An 18,669-nucleotide genomic window follows, 5' to 3' on the forward strand; every position below is an offset into this window, starting at 1 on the left:
TTAATAAAATTTTATGATCATTTTTAGTTGAAGATTACTCATTAAACTAAAATAATTTTATTTCCTTTCATATCAAACAACTTTACAAAAATATTTGAGTTATACTGTTATTTTTATTTATTTATTGTCTTTTCTTCTACTTTCGTGAATCAATGGTACCCTTGATAATCTTAACTTTGAACACCATTATACTTATCTTATTTTTTTTTTGTTATTCTTATATCTTTTGGTCCACCACACGTCACACAGGCGACTATGGTTGCCGGAAACAAATCCGGATGGGAAAGGGTGTATGTAGCTGTTCCTAGGATGAATATTGTGATAACAGAACGGCGTTTGAAGCAGTGACGTGTTACATCAGTACATCACATCACATCACGTAAATATAGGTAATAAGCTCGGAAAAAGTTTTGTCGTTTCACACCCATCTGTTTGGCCCTACCATTTCCTCACTCATCATCCCCATAACCCATTCCCCTTTTGCCACTTGAACCAAAACCTCTGCACCTTTTCTTTTCACTCTCAGTCTCCGATCCAATATGACGGAGGAACGGAACGTGCGGAAGACACGTGTGGTCGACGTGGTCCTCGACTGCGTCATCCCTTACATCGACGACCCCAAGGACCGCGACGCCGTTTCCCAGGTGTGTCGACGCTGGTACGAGCTCGACTCGCTCACCCGCAAGCACGTCACCATCGCGCTCTGCTACACCACCACCCCGGCTCGCCTCCGCCGCCGCTTCCCGCACCTCGAGTCGCTCAAGCTCAAGGGCAAGCCCCGAGCCGCAATGTTCAACTTGATACCCGAGGATTGGGGCGGACACGTCACTCCCTGGGTCAAAGAGATTTCTCAGTACTTCGATTGCCTCAAGAGCCTCCACTTCCGCCGCATGATTGTCAAGGATTCCGATCTTCAGAATCTCGCTCGTGACCGCGGTCACGTGCTTCACGCTCTCAAGCTTGACAAGTGCTCCGGTTTCACCACCGATGGTCTTTTCCATATCGGTCGCTTTTGCAAGTAACTAACTCAATTAATTGCCCTTAATTATTGTTATGTTTCAATTTTTTTTTTCTTTCAGAATTAATCATGCTCCTAATCCTATATCCTACCACATCGCCTGCTGTAAAAAATTAATGAGTTAAACACCAAATTTAGTGATAGAAAGTTGACTTTCTCTAGCTAACTATGGGGTAACTAAATTTCAGTCACGAATTTTCTAAAGTTCGGGTATTAATTGAAGTGGTTTAATATAGTTTGAGTTTTTCTTTGAATATGTGTATCCTTATTCGTTGGATTATGTGACCTAAGATTCGTGGACTGCGTGTTTCGAACCTGCTTTGTTGTTGATACTTATTAAATACTGTGAATTTGGCTGATGGTGGTTGTTCTAGTTACTGTTTTTTGGATTTTTCAATGGTTAACTAGCAGCGCCAGGTGTTATTACCTGTTTTGCCTATCCTCCCTGCCTTTATTGCTATGTTTCCGTTCCAATTGTTTGGCAGAAAGTTTTTGTTATATAGCATTCAGCAATAAATTGTGCTTTCATCTGTTACGTTGACTCTTGAGGAATCATAAATTAATGAGGAGCGTACACCCCCCCTCCCCCTCCCCCCCCCCCCCCCCCCCCCCCCCCGCAAAAAAAAAAAAGAATGATAGAGAAAATAATAGATGTAGGTGGGAGGACAAGACCTACTAGATCTGAAAAGAGTGAAGAAGTAATGAACTCTGGTAGATCTCTGAAGACTGTACCGAGTTGATATGAAGCCCTAGCTTGGCAAGTCCATCTACGCAGAAATTCTCCTCTCTCTAGCTAGCAATGTCGAAAATATCTCTCCCAGTCTCTAGCAAAAAAGAGGTCGAAATGATGTGATAAAAAATGAAGAAACATTTTTTTTAAAAAATAGAAGTAAAATGAGATGAATGAGAAAGTAGAGAGATATATTAATAATGACTACTAATTATTGGTGTATACGGTGGCAGATGTAGCTGTTTTAATTTTGTTTTAGTCCCAACGTCCAGCAATGCTTTTCTATTTTCTCTTGCAGAATTCCAAACGATTAAATGATTTGAATTTCATACTTCTGAAGTTTCAAATCTTCAAATTGAGAGAATTTTCTAGGGATTAATCATTCATTGACTTTGAGTAAGTCTAAAGAATATGAAGTTCTTATGTTTATTGACTAAAAATGTGGTGATCAGTTTCTGTTACTTGTAGCATAACTTTTATTTTTCATCGTATTTTTTTTAAATAAAATTTATATGATATGATGATAATAGGCATGTTTATTTGTAGGGGAAAATTCTAAACATATTAGAGCTTTCATGTACATTGATCTGAGACTTTGTTTCTTGGAAGCTAGAATTTATGCCTACAGTTAATTAAATTATTGTGGCTCTCAGTAAATTTTTCTTTTTGGCAGGAGTTTAAGAGTCTTGTTTTTGGAGGAAAGCTCAATTCTTGAGAAGGACGGAGAATGGCTACACGAGCTTGCTTTGAATAATACAGTTCTTGAGACTCTCAATTTTTACTTGACAGACATTGCTGTTGTGAAGATTGAGGACCTTGAACTTTTAGCTAAAAATTGCCCCAACTTAGTGTCTGTGAAACTTACTGACTGTGAAATACTGGATCTTGTGAACTTCTTTAAGCATGCCTCTGCGCTGGAAGAGTTTTGTGGAGGCACCTACAACGAGGAACCAGAAAGATACTCTGCTATATCATTACCAGCAAAGTTATGTCGATTGGGTTTAACATATATTGGAAAGAATGAGTTGCCCATTGTGTTCATGTTTGCAGCCGTACTAAAAAAATTGGATCTCCTCTATGCAATGCTAGACACGGAGGATCATTGTATGTTAATCCAAAGGTGTCCAAATCTGGAAGTCCTTGAGGTAAGTTCCAGAACTTTGCTTATCAAGATTTTCATATTTACCTGTCAACCTCTCTATTCTATATATGCATTTCAATTATGAATCAGCATTATATTGCACATATATGTATATATATACAAGGGTTTGATAATGTACTCCCATTTGTTTTATAAAGCAAGTATGTTAACTAATTATGATCTTGAATTTGTTAAAATTCTCCAGTTAAAAAATCAAGTTGGAGGGATATTTTGTTAACACTCATTTGTCAAATAGTGGAATGAATACTAAATTACTAATATACTCCCACTTGTTTTTTAGAAAAGCTACAATACAACTTATATACATAGTCTATTGAAATAGATTACTGGATATTTTAAATGACCAGAACCGCATTTGAAATGTTTATTGTGAACTGATACCTTGACAGACAAGGAATGTAATTGGAGATAGAGGGTTAGAGGTTCTTGGTCGTTGTTGTAAGAGGCTAAAAAGGCTTAGGATTGAAAGGGGCGATGATGATCAAGGAATGGAGGATGAAGAAGGTACTGTGTCCCATAGAGGGCTAATAGCCTTGTCACAGGGCTGTTCAGAGCTTGAATACATGGCTGTTTATGTGTCTGATATTACAAATGCATCTCTGGAACATATTGGAACTCACTTGAAGAACCTCTGTGATTTTCGCCTTGTGTTGCTTGACCATGAAGAGAAGATAACTGATTTGCCACTTGACAATGGGGTGAGGGCTCTACTGAGGGGCTGTGACAAGCTGAGGAGATTTGCTCTATATCTCAGGCGTGGCGGGTTGACTGATGTAGGCCTTGGTTACATTGGACAATACAGTCCAAATGTGAGATGGATGCTGCTTGGTTATGTGGGGGAGTCTGATGCAGGGCTTTTGGAGTTCGCTAAGGGGTGTCCTAGTCTTCAGAAACTTGAAATGAGAGGGTGTTTATTTTTCAGTGAACGTGCACTTGCTGTGGCTGCAACACAATTGACTTCTCTTAGGTACTTGTGGGTGCAAGGTTATGGTGTATCTCCATCTGGACGTGATCTTTTGGTAATGGCTCGACCCTTTTGGAACATTGAGTTGATTCCTTCTAGAAAGGTGGCTACGAATACCAATCCAGATGAGACTGTAGTTGTTGAGCATCCTGCTCATATTCTTGCATATTATTCTCTTGCAGGGCAGAGATCAGATTTTCCAGATACTGTTGTGCCTTTGGACACTGCCACATGCGTTGATACCTAGAGGCCAGAGCTGTGTATATATACCAGTTTTCTTTTGTTTTTCTTCTCCCCTTTCATATGCTGTTTCTATGTTCCTGCTCTATTTGTAGTTCATTTTAGACAATTAGTCTTGTAATAAGCCTGTGTTTTCATTTGAAATTCTGAAACGCTTCCCCTAACGCTATTGGCTCCCTTAAAAACTGAACATTCTCAATTTTGTGAATAAAAAGCAATTCTTCCCCCCTTTTGGATCTATCCTTTGAACAGAGCATAAGCAACCCTTTGAGCTTGGGTCACCTCTTATAGGTTGTTGGGTCACAACATAGGTTAGGAATGCAGGGGTGGCGCCGGCGGTACAATACAATGATAATATGAATTAAATATGTTTTTAGTTTCTCAAATACAGAATATGTCTGTTTTAGTCTTCCAAATTAAAATTTATTTGTTTTAGTCCCTCAAAATTGGAAAATGCATTTTTTAGTCCTTCCATCAAGATATTATTAACTAAGTTTGTGACTAGCAAACGATGTTATGATTAATGGTAATTTTTAACTGCTAAAATTCTGTTTTTAATTTAATTTTTTTAAATATGATTTCTAACGGTTAAAAATTGTTAGAATATAAAAAAATATTAAAAAAAAACTTGACTTAAAACTCCTAAATCCCAAAGAGGTCAAACCAATAATCCTCCATCTCCATAATCAATCCCCACAATCAATATGAATAACCGCTGGGTTGAATCAAATCTTCAAATGAGAAATTCAAAATTTTCAACTCAAACATTGTTAATCCCAAATCCAAATAATTAAGAATAGATTAAGTCAACCAACATGAAAGGGTACTGTTTATTTATCGAAAAGGGCTAAAACTTAAAACTTTGATTCTAAGAGCTATACTCATCCAAATGGGGTGAATTTTATATCAAATCCTAAGTTTTTAAGACCTAATGAGTTCATTTTTGAAGTCTATGCACAGATATCAGCCCCAAAATCAAATTTCACGAAAAACAGAGGAAGCAAGTATCTTTATCTTAATAAGCAACCAGACAAGAATTTAGCAAAGTGTAAGAAAGAGCACTAATGTTTCTTAAACGCTATTAAAGATCAAACAATTGATTTCACATACTTCTAAAGCAATAAAGCTCCCTCTGCGAAAAAACCAAAAGCGCCAATCACCATTTTCCTTTCATTAACAAATAATCCTAAGAGCCCAGTACCATGCATTCACATAAATTCTCCTTCGTGCTTTCTGTTTTGTAAAAGAGACAAGTTCCCACACAATATATTGAACGACTGTACACATCAGAATTTGACAACACCCCAACTAAACATAACTCCAATATGAGAAGAAATGTGCCTTCTTTAAAGCAGAGACTCTGGACTAGAGTTCACGAAAACTGCATAAGGTGCAGTTGCCAATCTCAATCACCCCTTTTTATTGATATAATGTTTACATTTTACTATATAAGAAAATACTTTTCACTATTGATTTTTTGTTGATTATATTTTTTTCAAATAAAAATATTTGTAAAATATTTTAAGTATTATTTTAAAAAATCCAAAGTTACCCCATATTAATATTCAATTTCTCCTAGTTGCGATACCAAAAAACAAAACAAAACTCCAAGTTCATGTTTCTCTCCAGAGGTCATAATCTCATATCTAGATTGAATTTAATTTGATGAACTTATTTGAAGTTTTTCGCCCATCCATGTTTATAAAACATGCATTTTTTTCCCTCTCCAAAATTGAGCTTTACCTATCTCAGATTATACACTCACTTAAGTTCAAACAATTATTGATCTAGGCATTCCTAGTAGTACCCATGGATCCATTGATCTAGGCTTTACCTATCTCAGATTATACATATCTATGTCGGCAACATTATAGTACAGTATGATCATGTGTGAAAAGGATCCATGGATATGTGGGCCAAACCAAAGTGTGAAGGAGCAATCCTTTTGCATAAGCATGGCAAATGCATCGTTGCTGTAAAGTTTAGCCCAATAAAGTTGCCAAGTAAAGATTTGTCTTAAATCTATTGAGAGGTTAAAAAAAGGGTAAAGAGAGGCAACTTGTACGGTTTATCTTTCTCTAGATACGATCAATCTTAAAATAAAATGTGGCCTGTGTAGAGAAGATTCGAGGGGAATAAATTTTCTCTAGATACGATCAAACTTAAACTAAAATGGGGCTGTGTTGAGAAGATTCGAGGGGAGTAAATATCAGATAAGTTTATATTAGTGTAGTACAAGACATCATATAATGAAACTTGATATTATATTTTAATCTAAAATCTTTAGATTTAAATTTATAAATTTTTTTCTCACTTTTATATGGTGTTGAATTTTTTCATTTTTATTCGATGTGAGATTTTACTTTAACTCACACCATGAAGCTGAGCTTCTCTAGATATACTCGGCCATATATAATTCTAAAGTCGAAGGTTGCGTCATTTACAAAAGAAAAGTTAAGACAATCACATTCGTTGCATTGGGTTGGACCTTTGATGCGCTAATATCGTCATGCGTAGTTTGTAAAATGTACGACTGGTTAAAGACATGAGCACGGGCAATGAAAAGTTCATCCCTTCAAAGATGAAAATGTTGATGAATTTAATCATTCCTAGGAACTAAATTAATATTACAAAGGATTAAATTGATCGACTTTTTTTTTATCTCTTTCAAAGATAAAAGTGATATTTTTCAATTTTTTAAGAGACTAATATGCCTAATTCCAAATCTTTTACAGAACAAAAAATGGTGTTTTATTATAGAATTCACATTGTAGCTCCAAGAAAAACCGATCGAGTGACATCATTGCTTATTGTTGTTCGACATATTTTGAGATGGTGACAATCCATGTAATCCCACCCCACTCCCACCCCTCCTTTTCGAAATAATTAAGCTTTTATATATTTATGCAAACAAAAATGTTTTCACACCTTTAAAACTGAAAAGATTACCAAACAACTTGTGCTATTAATTTCTAAAATGAGCACACACAAAAATTCTATTGGGATGCATTTCTATTATAAACTCGGAAAGAGAGATATATATGCTTCACAAAGTTTAGTGAAATATATATTATTACCAGGCCAAGGAGCAGAAGTATTTAGGAGTTCAATGTACACTACGCATAATCTAAAGTTGGCGCTGCATTTATTCCTATTAATAGTTTTAGAGAAAACAAAATCCTCATAATGCATGCGGCTATAACATGTTATTGGGTTCTCAAGTAAAATAAAGAATCAAAATAAAGCATGATTGTTCCAGAGACCAACAAAAGAAGCAACAATGCTGACACAACAGTATTGCCCCCACAAAAAGGTAGATTTGGCCGAAGCAAAAAATATCAAAGAAAAGGAAGAACCGGATTGGCTGAAAAATCGAAAATAACAAAAGATGGCTATGATAGTGTGAGTCACATTGGCATTCCTACGTGAATCTGCCTATTTTTCTGACCCAATGAGCATGAGATTCAAGTTAAGTGGAATGCAAACTCAGATTCTACTACCAATAAAGAGATGCTGATTATCAAACCTGGTCAACTTGGCCATATTGGTCTCAAAAAGCATATGATTAATGATGGTGGAAAGTGTCTAAAGACAAAAAAGCTTACTATATCATCAGAATCTACCCAAAATTTCAATTCAAGTGCTCATGTGAGTCAGCCACATCAGCAAGTGAATTGGCTACCTACCAAAATATATGTACTATTACAAGCTATGTTTATGTAAGGTATATATGTCAAATTGTTTATATGGGAGTATTTAAGGAGCGTGTGCGTAAATAAGTTTTTGCAACAGTTATAACTATCTAATAAGTCCATTATTTTGGCTTGGGGTTACTTTTTATTTTTTATTATTATTTTGGGAATTGGAACCCCGAAGTAAGAATTGAAAACGATCACCAGCTTTTAGATTCTCCTCACGTATTGATGGCTGAACATTGGTACCATTATGTGCTTTAATTTATAGTTTATTGGACAAGAATGAAAGGCTTCAAATTGAAAGTAAATTACATCTTAAAACCTTGATATTATTATGACACACGATTGATCTAATGGAATTCAATGATTACTGAATATTGTCTCGTTGCCCGAGACTGAGAATACCTGAATGGCGCATCCTGTGATGCAGATTGAGTCTATACAAAGAAATAGACATGTTAAATAACTGTCTGACTAGGAGTAAACACAGGGAAACTTGAAAAGGGTACATTAAACAGCTGAAGGAATGAAACATTATTTATGTTCATAACATAAAACAAGTATCCTTGGGTCTATGATCTATGTAGTAGAACCGGTATGCTGTTCATAACAAGATCAGAGTGCATGAATACCTTCCTTGTTGAAGTCTCTAGAAGTTGTCCTGAAACCCGAATTTTTAAGCTTAGCATAAGTCTCATGAAAGGCACATTCATAGAAATCTTGCCCTTGCAACTTGAGGGTCTTGGAAGAGATGCCAGATGAAGGTGACATGAACATATCATAATTTGGGTTGACAACCATACGTGACCCATTGTCGTGGTGATTAATCCATTCTAGTTGTACTTTTGGCATGCTAGTTAGCTTCTGTTGCTCAAAAGTCATGTGAGACTCATCATTGAGTAAAAGAGGCTTCTCTTGATCTGATGTAAGATTAACAATGGTGATATCATGGATACTAGGCCTCCTTTTATTGTCTTTCCCTCCAGAAAGCTTTTGCCTTATGTAATACTTTTGAGCATGGCTTGCCACTTGGGTGGGAGTTTTTGTGACCACAAAATTACGAGAAATGTTTCTCCAATCCCCTTTACCATACTTTAAAAGTCCCATCAGAAAACGTCTGAAACACAATACCCCAAAATCCATGTCAAGCACAGGAACCAAAAAAAAAAAAATAGAGATTGAAACTGCATAAATAGTACCTAATTGAGCTAACTTAAGATTATGTTTAACATGTCAGCAGTTTCGGAATGCACACGATTTAAAATTTAATTTACAAGTAGTTTTCATCTGCCAAATTGGAATGTAACCAAGCTAGATTGACAAGGAAATATATCATAGAAGCCACAGGTATGAAAACAAACCAGTACGAGTTGTTTGTACAAGTTGAGTTGCTTGTGTCATATAATCATGATTCAATATCCTATATCAGTAAATAGTTATTGTACTAAGTGTAAAAAGTTTTTATTTTGTCATTTAATTACAAATTCACAATTAACATATATGAGAAGTTTGTTAACTTTCATAATAATTATCTTAAAAATTATACTTACTGTGATTTTTGATTGATTGATAGTGTAAATTTTTTTACACCAGAGGTGCATTGAAATTAAACTCCTGCTATATTTTCATTAACTCCCCCCAAACCAATGTAAAACATAAACAAAAAAAAAAGACAAAGGAAGATGATGAAAGTCACCTGTGTTCCTCTTCTGTCCAAGGAACCCCTTTCTTCCTCTCCTGATCAGAACTCCTGAGAGTTGCAGGCTTCTTTCTGCATGCATCATAACATTGGTTGTCAACCATCTTCAATGTGAAAGAAGAGATAGGGTATCCAGGAACTGGAATCCTCCCTGCTTCTATTTCACAAACATCTTCTTCCAATTCTCTGTATTGTTTGATGACATCATAGACAGTTTTTCCAGGTAGCATGGCTGCAACCCTCAGCCATCTGTCTGGGGTATCCTTATCATATATGGCAAGGGCACTTTCAAACTTCTTATTCTCTTCTCTTGTCCATTCTGTGTAGTGGCTTTCTTGAGAAAACCAACTTGAATTTGACATAAAACAAGTTTGATGTGGAGTCTCGAATTCCATACTTTATAACACAAATTGCCCTACACTAAAGAGATGGAAATGAGAAACTAGAAAGAAATGCACAACAGTTAAGAACTTATGAAACTTTGATTCAAGGGGCATGGAATTGAGAATCCTTCAACAGTAGTCAAGAATCTACTTTCAGTGAGAGCACAAACTAAAGAATCTGAAAAATTAAAGTTGAACTTCTACCCTTTAGAATCGAGGAGAATCTTGGAAAAATCATGACGTACCCAGAAGTGAGAGCTTAGAAATATGATAGCAGTGATAAATGTTAAAATCCAATAGCAAGTTGATGCAGAGTGAACAGTGATATCCCAAATGATGAGAAAAGAGAGATTCTATACAATCAGGTAAGGAAAAGCAAGAAGGTGTTTCCTTTTGTCATTTCTTCCTGCTGAAGCAACTGTGAAAGCAAATTGCAGATGACACTAACAAAGTGAAAAACTGGAACTGAGAGATAATAGGAATGGGGGTTAATGAATTTCAAAGGATTAGATTTGGATCTGTTGGTAACTCTGGTTGCGTTGTGTGTTCAAAAGAGAGAAGAAGCAGGAATTGATGTGAGAGAAATGGCTTGAGATGAATGTAAAAATCAGTTGCTAGCAGTTAGAACTGGTGACAAAATTCAGTTCTGTTTTATAAGCATTTAATTAATCACATTTTTGAAACAAAAAAAAAGACACTTCTAAGGAAAAAGGAGTTAATACAGAGGATCAGTATTTGTCCATAATTTCTTAATGTCAAATATTACCTCAAACTTTAGTTAGAGCAACTTAATATGCTGGTATTCAATTAGAGGATACTTAACTATATTTTTATTTAGTGAAAAACTAGGAAACAAGTTAGTTTTTTTTTTAATGTGTGATTTAATTAATCCCTTAAGTATATTAATTAAGGTTTAATTAGTAGCCGTGTGTATGAAAGTAATTTTATCAAAAATAAAATTCATTTCCTCAATCTATTTCAAAAAGAATTAGTCTCTACCTTTCTAACTATTAATACAAAAATAAGTAAGAGATCAAATGGTTTAAATGCATATATTCAAATAATTTCCAAATTGATAATTTTTTTATGCCAAAGACAACATTGAAAATGGTGAGGGGGAAAGAGTGTGATGAAAGTATAAATAAACTTAAAATAAAGTAATAAAATTATCAATTTTCAGAGTAAGGAAAATACAGGTAGAATGAAGTTTTTCATTTTGATCAAGACAATGATAAAGAAAAAATACACAAGGAAAAAAAAACGAAGGTAACATTATAATCTTTGAATCTTCAAGAAATATTGGGATTTTCGTTTAGAATTGAAAGCTGAAACACCAAACGTGTATAACTTCAGACCACTCCATCCCAATTTACATTAATTTGAAGGAAAATGTTTTGTGAAAAGCTATCTAATTGACAAGAAAGTAATTAAATTATATAAAATAATAAATATCCTATACATTGTATAAATGAGTACTTTTAAATAAAAATAAACTATTCTGAAAATATATCAATAAATTAATTTAATAAAAAAATAATTTTATTAATGATAAAAATATAAAATAAATGCCAATTGCAGTTATTTGACTTTTTTAAATTTAGAAAATCTTAAAAATTGGTTTAACTGATGAAAGATTATTTTCCTAGCGACTTACAAATATCATTATATCTAATATTGATGAAAAAAAGTTTTAATATAAAATTTTAAAAATCTCGTATCATAAAATGAGGAAGATTTTATGTAAAAAAAATAAAATAATATGAGGAAGACTTTATTGTTGAATTTGTAACTTTAGAATGTTATTTCGTCTTTCTCGTTTCCCATGAGTAGTTTTCGTACAAGGCAATTATATTCAAGTTTGACAATAAATTTGAGTATTTTTTCTCAACAATTGAAATAGGATTTGTCATTTTTTAAGAAACTATTCTCTTTTGTTAAACTCATTTCACTTGATAAAATGAATTAGGTTTTAAACGTTTTACCATAAACTTTAAAACTTTGTTCAAAATTTTATTTCATCTTTTAAAATCTCAAAATTAATTGATTGTAAGAATTTAAAGCTAATTACTAATGATGCTAAAAAGAGGAAAAACATCTTTATATATTTTATATATTAAAATAAGTTAAAATATAATACTAATAATCTTTCAACATATATAGGAAGCTTAATCTTTTAAACTATAGAAGAAGATGACGTCATTTTAAACTTTATTAAAAAGAGAGAAATATTTTTCTATCATGTTATAAGAACAAAATAATTATCTATAATAAAGTATTTTTTATTAAATTTTTTTATTCACACTATAAAAATCTAAGACTTTGTTTAAGATATCTAAATATAATTTTCTTCTTACCAATGTAATATTAATAATACAATTTGTACTATAAATTTCTATTAAAATTTATGACATAAGAATGGGTCAATTTAAAGATAAAATTTTAAATTTACATCAAAATCATTTTACTAAAGCAAACCAAACAAATGTTGGTACTTTGAAAATTTCAAACTTCCTTTTCACAATCAACATGTATTGGGTTGCATACTACTAAGGAAGTTAACAGTCCTTAGTATATAAATAATAAAGGAAGCCCTTCAAGTTAGCTAGCGCTTGTAGCTCAGTGGATAGAGCGTCTGTTTCCTAAGCAGAAGGTCGTAGGTTCGACCCCTACCTGGCGCGCCTTTTTTGGTTATGTTTATAAACTTTAAATCATGCTAACATCATAAACTTTTATGTCTCTCTTAGGGTTCGTGACATCGCATGTTGTTTAATGTAGTGTGCACTCAAATTATCTCTCCCCAATTCAATTTTTCATGCTTTTCTAGCGCTTGGGAATTTCCATTTTCTACAAAGAATGCCATTTGATGGTGCAACCGGTTAGTGTTCATGGAAGGCCTATGAATTGTTTGGTGGCAGATCATATTTTAGAGCATGATTATGTACACCTTCAACATCTGATCACTCATACTAAAAAAGAAAAAGAAAAGGTCAACCTCACATAAAAAGAAAATTGTATGTGCATGGAAATATTTAAGCCCCAGATACAGGTAACCTCATTAGGAAATATAGCTGAAATAATTAACACTTGCAAAACGTTAACACATATTTTAATGTTAATATGTGAATAAAAGTTGTTAAATAAAGTAAAAGAAAAGTCGTTAAATAAAAAGTTATGCACGTTGTTTTGTAAATCTCAATAAATCAAATCTTGATCATTAATATATAATTAGTTTTTGTACACATGTTATACACATGGCATTTATTTAGTTTTTTTTAAGAACTAAGATTATATTATTTCATTGATAATTAAAGACTAAATAGAATATGAGATACATTTAAACATCTTGACACCCTTATTAATTTATGACTAACAAGAATAACTTGTTTCCGAGTAAAACTCACTACTACTAAGTTTGGAATATTTGATAGAGTTGCCCTACATTTGGCTAATATACATTAATTAAAATCAGAAATACTTCCTTTAGTTTCAAATGTAATCAACAAAAATTTCTCTCTCTCTCTCTCTCTCTATATATATATATATGAAAATCTCAACTAAGACCCTATTTAATGAAATTATTTTTAAAATACTATTTATTTAATAAGAAGTTTCAACCAGAGATAGTTTAAAATATGTATTTTTTTTTCTTATATTTCAAACAGAATTAAGTATCCTTTATGGAACTTGCAACATTATCAACTACTGCTTTACAATTACTTTCAAAAATAATATTTTGCATACCCAGTTCAGAAACCCATTGAATTGCTTTGAAAAGAGCCCATGCTTATGCTTCCAATGGACAAATAAAGGCTTCTGAAAAAACAGTTTTGCTTTAATGCTAATTCATCAATGTTGTTAATGCATTTGAAAATGGTTGCATCAACATTGCATTTGAAAAAACCAGTTGAAGGAGGCTGCCACGTTGTTGGAATTGGAACATGAGAAATGATCGATGCAGCGTCGAAAATTGTCTTATCCTGAAATTCACGTTGCTTAGTGTACACTGCAGTGCTCGTAATCTTTATTAGTGTTCTCCGCCGTGAATGAAACTCCTCCTATCGCCTGATGAATTTTTAAGGTTTAATTTTTTTAATTCTAGCAATTTAGTATTTTTTTTATTTTTCATCCTTGCAAGATTATTCTTTTATTTTTTGTCTTTACAAATTCTGTTTAATTTGTTTTCGTCCTACAAACCGTCTAAATAATACTTTTTTCAATTGTTCAAAACGATATTTAAAGTGTTTTAAGGAAAAAAATAAAATAAAATAAATACTTTTTATATAAGCAGTCTTACAGTAATCCCATATATCCTACGGCCAAGATGATTTTCCCATTCGGCTCTCCCACAATAGACTACTCCGGTTAAGGAATTCTATTGGTCTTTATTGGAGTGTAGTTAGATAGTAACTAGTAGTTTCTCTATTCAGCACAGTACTATAAATATTACCATTGTAGTAGAATTTAGTAAGTGAATGAAATACATTTTCTAAAGTTTCATTTATCTGTCAATTGCAATAGTCTTAATGTATTATGGACTATAGTTGTATCCTTGTATGGTACTTTTGGAGTGTTTAAAACTATTGAGGTGATTTATGAGCAGAATTCTGTTTGGAGGTGTAGATTGGTGGAATACTGGATCGTGGGGGTGGAGGTCACACGTTGGGACAGCAGTTTATTTATATAGATTCGTGCTGAATTGTATTTGTTACTTTTCACTCTTTGTATTTAATTACCATACATCACAAGATGAGTAGAGGGAATGCATTATGCTATCAGGAGGTTGGTTAGTTGGGACTTGGGAAAGGGTTGTTGTTTTGGTGGTATGCTGCTTTATGAGATGTAGGTCAACAACCAAAACACTTGCCACTTTTTGTACTGTTTCGGGCCTGGTTTTTGCTAGAACTTGTTACAATACTCAGGCCCATGTTATAATATATCCTTTTGCTAGAACTTGTGACAAGACTCAGGCTAATGTTTCGGGCCTGGTTTTTGCTAGAACTTGTGACAAAACACGTGCCAGTTTTTGTACTGTTTCGTAGACCTTTAACTTAATAGTTGTATATATTAGTTGTTATGCATAAAATATATGTAGGTAATACTATATCACAGTATAATTTTGAAAGAAGATTTCATCATTTTGCATTTATGCTGGTATGTACTATTGAATTGTAATCTATATTTATAGACCCTTTAAATATTATGACCATGTTGTTTTCTATTAAGGACAGTAACTTTTCTTTTAGTTTTTTTATTTTTGTCCAGATCCAATCAGCCATACCAACATAATTTACCTTGTTATTATAGTGATAAACAGAAATGTGACTAAATTGCAGGTACTTGTCTGAAGATAGCATATATCTTTTTCTAAAAGCAGATAAAAATAGACAATGAATTGCAGGTTTAACAGATTAAGCAGCTGCTCCAACAGCTACACCACCCTTGAGCCTGGATTTACCATACAGGGTTTCTTCAAACCGGATTATCTCATTCTTGGACCCATAAGCAACTTGAGTTCTCTCATCAATGTTACTGATGACTTTGTCTAGCACAGACTGATGACCATCACTGCTGTAACCTCCAGCTTTTTCAATCAAGAACCCCAAAGGAGCTACCTCAAACAACAGTCTCAGTTTGGCTTTGGCTGATGGTGATGACACGTTGGTGAAGATTCCTTTTTCTTTTACAATAATCTGCAGATAGATGACATTTTGAAAGCATATAACATTATTATCCTAGCCTAGGTTGATAGTGAGCTCACAGAACATTCATATCTCTGAAATAATACAAAAAACTAGATCATATTAAAATGTAATTTGATTGTGTTAAGAAAAGAACCTGGTTGACGTCTGGCACCATTCCTCCAGTGTATCTCAATGTGTACTTTTCATTGACATAGTAATCGATCAACTATTGGATGACAAAGAAAGATGTAAGTATTCATTTATACACACCATAATTACACTAAAATCTTCCTTTACTGATATAAGAACACAGGTAGACCTTAGCATAATCGGGGTTGTCAGATGTGGCTCTCAAATTTCCTGGGGAGAACAGTTTTCCTTCACCAATTTCTGTGGTCTCTTTGACATGCTGCCATTTTCCTGAAATATGAATATATGTTAGATATTTTTGTCATGTGATAAAGTTTGAATAAGACTCCTCTAAATCTAAAGGGAGTTTATCTAAAATGAGCAAGGATATATGTATAACTGAAAGTTCATTGTGATCTTAACCCACTAAAATTTAATGGTGGACACATCCTTGTTCAATTCAGAGACAAGCTCGCCTTGGGGAATCTTTATTTTTTTTTTCAAAAAAAGATTTACGCTAGTGAAAAACAATGAAGGAACGAACATAAACAATTTTCATGTTGAGTGGTCTGGCATGTCATTGACAAGTTTAATTTTAAATAAACATATGGTAATGTGTGACACTACTTCTTTACTAGATTCTTATAAATCTTATGGCATCAAGCTGACCTTCATCAAGCAGAAGAAATTCATGGGTGCCAGGGAAGTCTTTTAGAGCAAGCACATATGTTGTTCTAGGACCCAAAACCCCCATGGCTGCAGCAACTTGATCTCTTCCGGTGATCCCAGTCAACTTATCTCCAGGCCACACACCAAAGATGGTGCCTACTGTGAAATTTGTGTCCACAATGCTGGAGCCATCAAGGGGATCAAATGCGACACTAAATCCACCTGTTTTTTTTTGCGTATTCACACAAATGCAAAAGTGACATTTTTGTATTAGAGACAAGACTCAATTTAATTGCCAGTATAATATAACTATTATGGCAGACCTTCAACTGGACCTCCCATGTCCAGGAGCTCAGGATTTTCTTCAGAGCAAGCATACTTGCAGAAATGAGAGTAATTTAAGGCCTATGCATAGAACATTGGAGACGTCAGTTTCATTGCACATTGAATATAATGACACATATTTTATATGCATTGACTGTGTAATGGTTTTTTTTTTACACTATTTTTCAATTCTAAATCGTTATATATGATAAGATTGTTGATTTTTATAATAATTATCTTAAAAATCATATCAACGATGACTTTTGATTGTTTGTTTGTGTTTAAGGGTGCATGTCTATTAAACTCTATATTTGTGAAAAAAACCAAGAGTTCAGTTCTATGTAAGATCAAAGAAGTTCATCATCAGTCCTGACATTAACATAACCGAGTGCCCTTTCATAAATGAACTCTGGGGAAATAAAACTTTAGATGGAAATGGTTTGGTACATCAGATCCCAACTTAACAACCTCTTTGAATATATGGTAATGTGTGACTACGAGGATGTGAACATTTTTTAGCCTATTCTAAGTGAAATTTTTGGAAAAGCTAAATTGAGAAGACTTCTGCATATTAGCTCATTTAATAGGAAAAGCTAATTTAAACTTATAGGAGAAGTTTATTTTAATTTTTCTCTTACTTTATTCTCTCATAAGTCCTTACGAGGAAGTTTATTTAAACACGGTCAAATAATAATTGAAAACTAAAGTACTTCTCTTGCTAAAAATACTACCGTTGAAGGGAAATGATTCATGCATGTCATTTTTCATTTCAAAATCTTATGCAAAAGCCACACACTTATGTGTCCCCTGTGTTATGACCAATCAATATTGCATGAATTGGGTTAGTTAAACTATAAGTGTGGAGAAATATGATGCACGAGAATCAGGATTTTAATTTATTGTTTAATTAGGAAGAAACTTATTTACAATATCACTGGCCTAACCTCAAAAAGAAGCTGATTAGCTAGCAAATCCACTGCAAGCTGCTCGTCCCCAAAAGTATTAACACATTGTGTTCCACCACAAGAAGCCGTCTTCACTTTGAAGGAAATTGTTCTTAATGCTTCTCCCATGGACACCAACAACCTGATCAACCCCTTATCTGGTGTTGCTTTTGTGAGGAATTCTTCCTACAACACACAAACACCAACATCACTTTATTTCACGTGCATGTAAACCAAAATACCAAAAATGTTGGCTAGTTTGACACTGCAAGAACTTTCTACTGAGCAAGTAACTACTCACCAGACTGTCACCAATTTCACATCTGGTCACGAGTGAAGTATTCTTTGTCTTTGAAACCTTTAGTGTTGATTTGGATGCCACTCTTAGAGATTCTCCAAATAAAGAGCTCGATTTCAGACTCTGTCATTGCAAACAAGTTTTATTTGATTAAACATCCATCCTCTTTTCTTCAATTTGGTGTCTAGATATCTCACATAGAAGAAGTTAGTCACATAAAGAAAAAGAATAAACTATGTATGGTAGCACTTTCAAAGTGTAATCGAAAAGATTCAATCATGCAAATGAGAACACTGATTCTGCATACCCTCAAGCCAAAAGATGGAGAGATGGAGGGTGGAGAGTGCTTGGAAGAAACACTAGGCAAGAAAGGCCCGCGAGTGTAGCATGCTATGCCTGTTTCCATGGCTGCAAAACGATGTTCAAAGGCTTGAGGATGTTATGTTGTTTTGTACTTATGTTATTGCAGTGATATTTGATAGTGAGACTAAGAAAGGAGAGGAGGAGGGGATAGCAATTTTAGATATGTGGCTAACTATGTGTGTAGTGCCACGTGGCAGGTGCTGAGTAGATAGGCTAATGAAACTGCATTTGGGTATGAAATATTTAGCATCGCAAGTATTTATGTGGTTGTGCTATGGCCCTATATAAAAAGAGATATGGTAGGGAGATGCTACTTGCTAGCCCCCACTGTTTTTAGTTAGTTAGTGACTTTGTGCATATATAACTCTGT

The 18,669-nt window shown here is 33.8% G+C and overlaps 3 protein-coding genes and 1 non-coding gene across 7 annotated transcripts; 2 read left to right on the plus strand and 2 right to left on the minus strand.

The window, feature by feature from the left end:
- Positions 1 to 251: 251 nt before the first annotated feature.
- On the plus strand, positions 252 to 4,354 carry LOC114396300 (coronatine-insensitive protein 1-like). The gene is made up of 3 exons (XM_028358208.1): positions 252 to 1,018; positions 2,422 to 2,893; positions 3,300 to 4,354. Exons 1-3 carry the CDS (start codon positions 540 to 542, stop codon positions 4,119 to 4,121), a joined length of 1,773 nt encoding a protein of 590 aa, XP_028214009.1. The 5' UTR covers positions 252 to 539; the 3' UTR covers positions 4,122 to 4,354.
- Positions 4,355 to 8,100: 3,746 nt separating this feature from the next.
- LOC114395285 (transcription factor DIVARICATA-like) lies at positions 8,101 to 10,547 on the minus strand. Of its 4 annotated transcripts, none has more exons than XM_028357024.1 (3): positions 10,096 to 10,547; positions 9,506 to 9,928; positions 8,101 to 8,926 (listed from the first exon to the last, which is right to left on the minus strand). In XM_028357024.1, exons 2-3 carry the CDS (start codon positions 9,901 to 9,903, stop codon positions 8,425 to 8,427), a joined length of 900 nt encoding a protein of 299 aa, XP_028212825.1. In that variant the 5' UTR covers positions 9,904 to 9,928; positions 10,096 to 10,547; the 3' UTR covers positions 8,101 to 8,424. The 4 variants fall into 4 exon arrangements, with proteins under 4 accessions (XP_028212825.1, XP_028212826.1, XP_028212824.1 ...); XM_028357025.1 differs by having other exon boundaries at positions 9,506 to 9,923; positions 10,137 to 10,546; XM_028357023.1 differs by having other exon boundaries at positions 10,137 to 10,546.
- Positions 10,548 to 12,496: 1,949 nt separating this feature from the next.
- TRNAR-CCU lies at positions 12,497 to 12,569 on the plus strand. The gene has a single exon. It is a non-coding gene; the product is annotated as a tRNA-Arg (tRNA).
- Positions 12,570 to 15,161: 2,592 nt separating this feature from the next.
- Positions 15,162 to 18,420, minus strand: LOC114397271 (sedoheptulose-1,7-bisphosphatase, chloroplastic-like). Its single transcript, XM_028359356.1, has 8 exons — positions 18,244 to 18,420; positions 17,940 to 18,059; positions 17,639 to 17,824; positions 16,694 to 16,775; positions 16,371 to 16,592; positions 15,892 to 15,992; positions 15,727 to 15,798; positions 15,162 to 15,581 (listed from the first exon to the last, which is right to left on the minus strand). Exons 1-8 carry the CDS (start codon positions 18,340 to 18,342, stop codon positions 15,300 to 15,302), a joined length of 1,164 nt encoding a protein of 387 aa, XP_028215157.1. The 5' UTR covers positions 18,343 to 18,420; the 3' UTR covers positions 15,162 to 15,299.
- Between the last annotated feature and the right edge of the window lie 249 nt (positions 18,421 to 18,669).

The sequence above is a fragment of the Glycine soja genome, chromosome 18 (assembly GCF_004193775.1).
Source record: "Glycine soja cultivar W05 chromosome 18, ASM419377v2, whole genome shotgun sequence".
In the NCBI taxonomy this organism is placed as follows: domain Eukaryota; kingdom Viridiplantae; phylum Streptophyta; class Magnoliopsida; order Fabales; family Fabaceae; genus Glycine; species Glycine soja.

What these genes read in the sequence shown, in the direction of transcription:
- LOC114396300 (XM_028358208.1), top strand. Translation starts at nt 540, where the DNA reads ATGACGGAGGAACGGAACGTGCGGAAGACACGTGTGGTCGACGTGGTC. An exon ending in CATATCGGTCGCTTTTGCAA is followed by an intron (nt 1,019 to 2,421) that starts GTAACTAACTCA and finishes TCTTTTTGGCAG; the next exon opens with GAGTTTAAGAGTCTTGTTTT. An exon ending in CAAATCTGGAAGTCCTTGAG is followed by an intron (nt 2,894 to 3,299) that starts GTAAGTTCCAGA and finishes ATACCTTGACAG; the next exon opens with ACAAGGAATGTAATTGGAGA.
- LOC114395285 (XM_028357024.1), bottom strand. Translation starts at nt 9,903, where the DNA reads ATGGAATTCGAGACTCCACATCAAACTTGTTTTATGTCAAATTCAAGT. An exon ending in TGGACAGAAGAGGAACACAG is followed by an intron (nt 8,927 to 9,505) that starts GTGACTTTCATC and finishes ATTGTGTTTCAG; the next exon opens with ACGTTTTCTGATGGGACTTT.
- LOC114397271 (XM_028359356.1), bottom strand. Translation starts at nt 18,342, where the DNA reads ATGGAAACAGGCATAGCATGCTACACTCGCGGGCCTTTCTTGCCTAGT. An exon ending in GTGAAATTGGTGACAGTCTG is followed by an intron (nt 17,825 to 17,939) that starts GTGAGTAGTTAC and finishes TGTGTGTTGTAG; the next exon opens with GAAGAATTCCTCACAAAAGC. An exon ending in TGGTGCCAGACGTCAACCAG is followed by an intron (nt 15,582 to 15,726) that starts GTTCTTTTCTTA and finishes ATCTATCTGCAG; the next exon opens with ATTATTGTAAAAGAAAAAGG.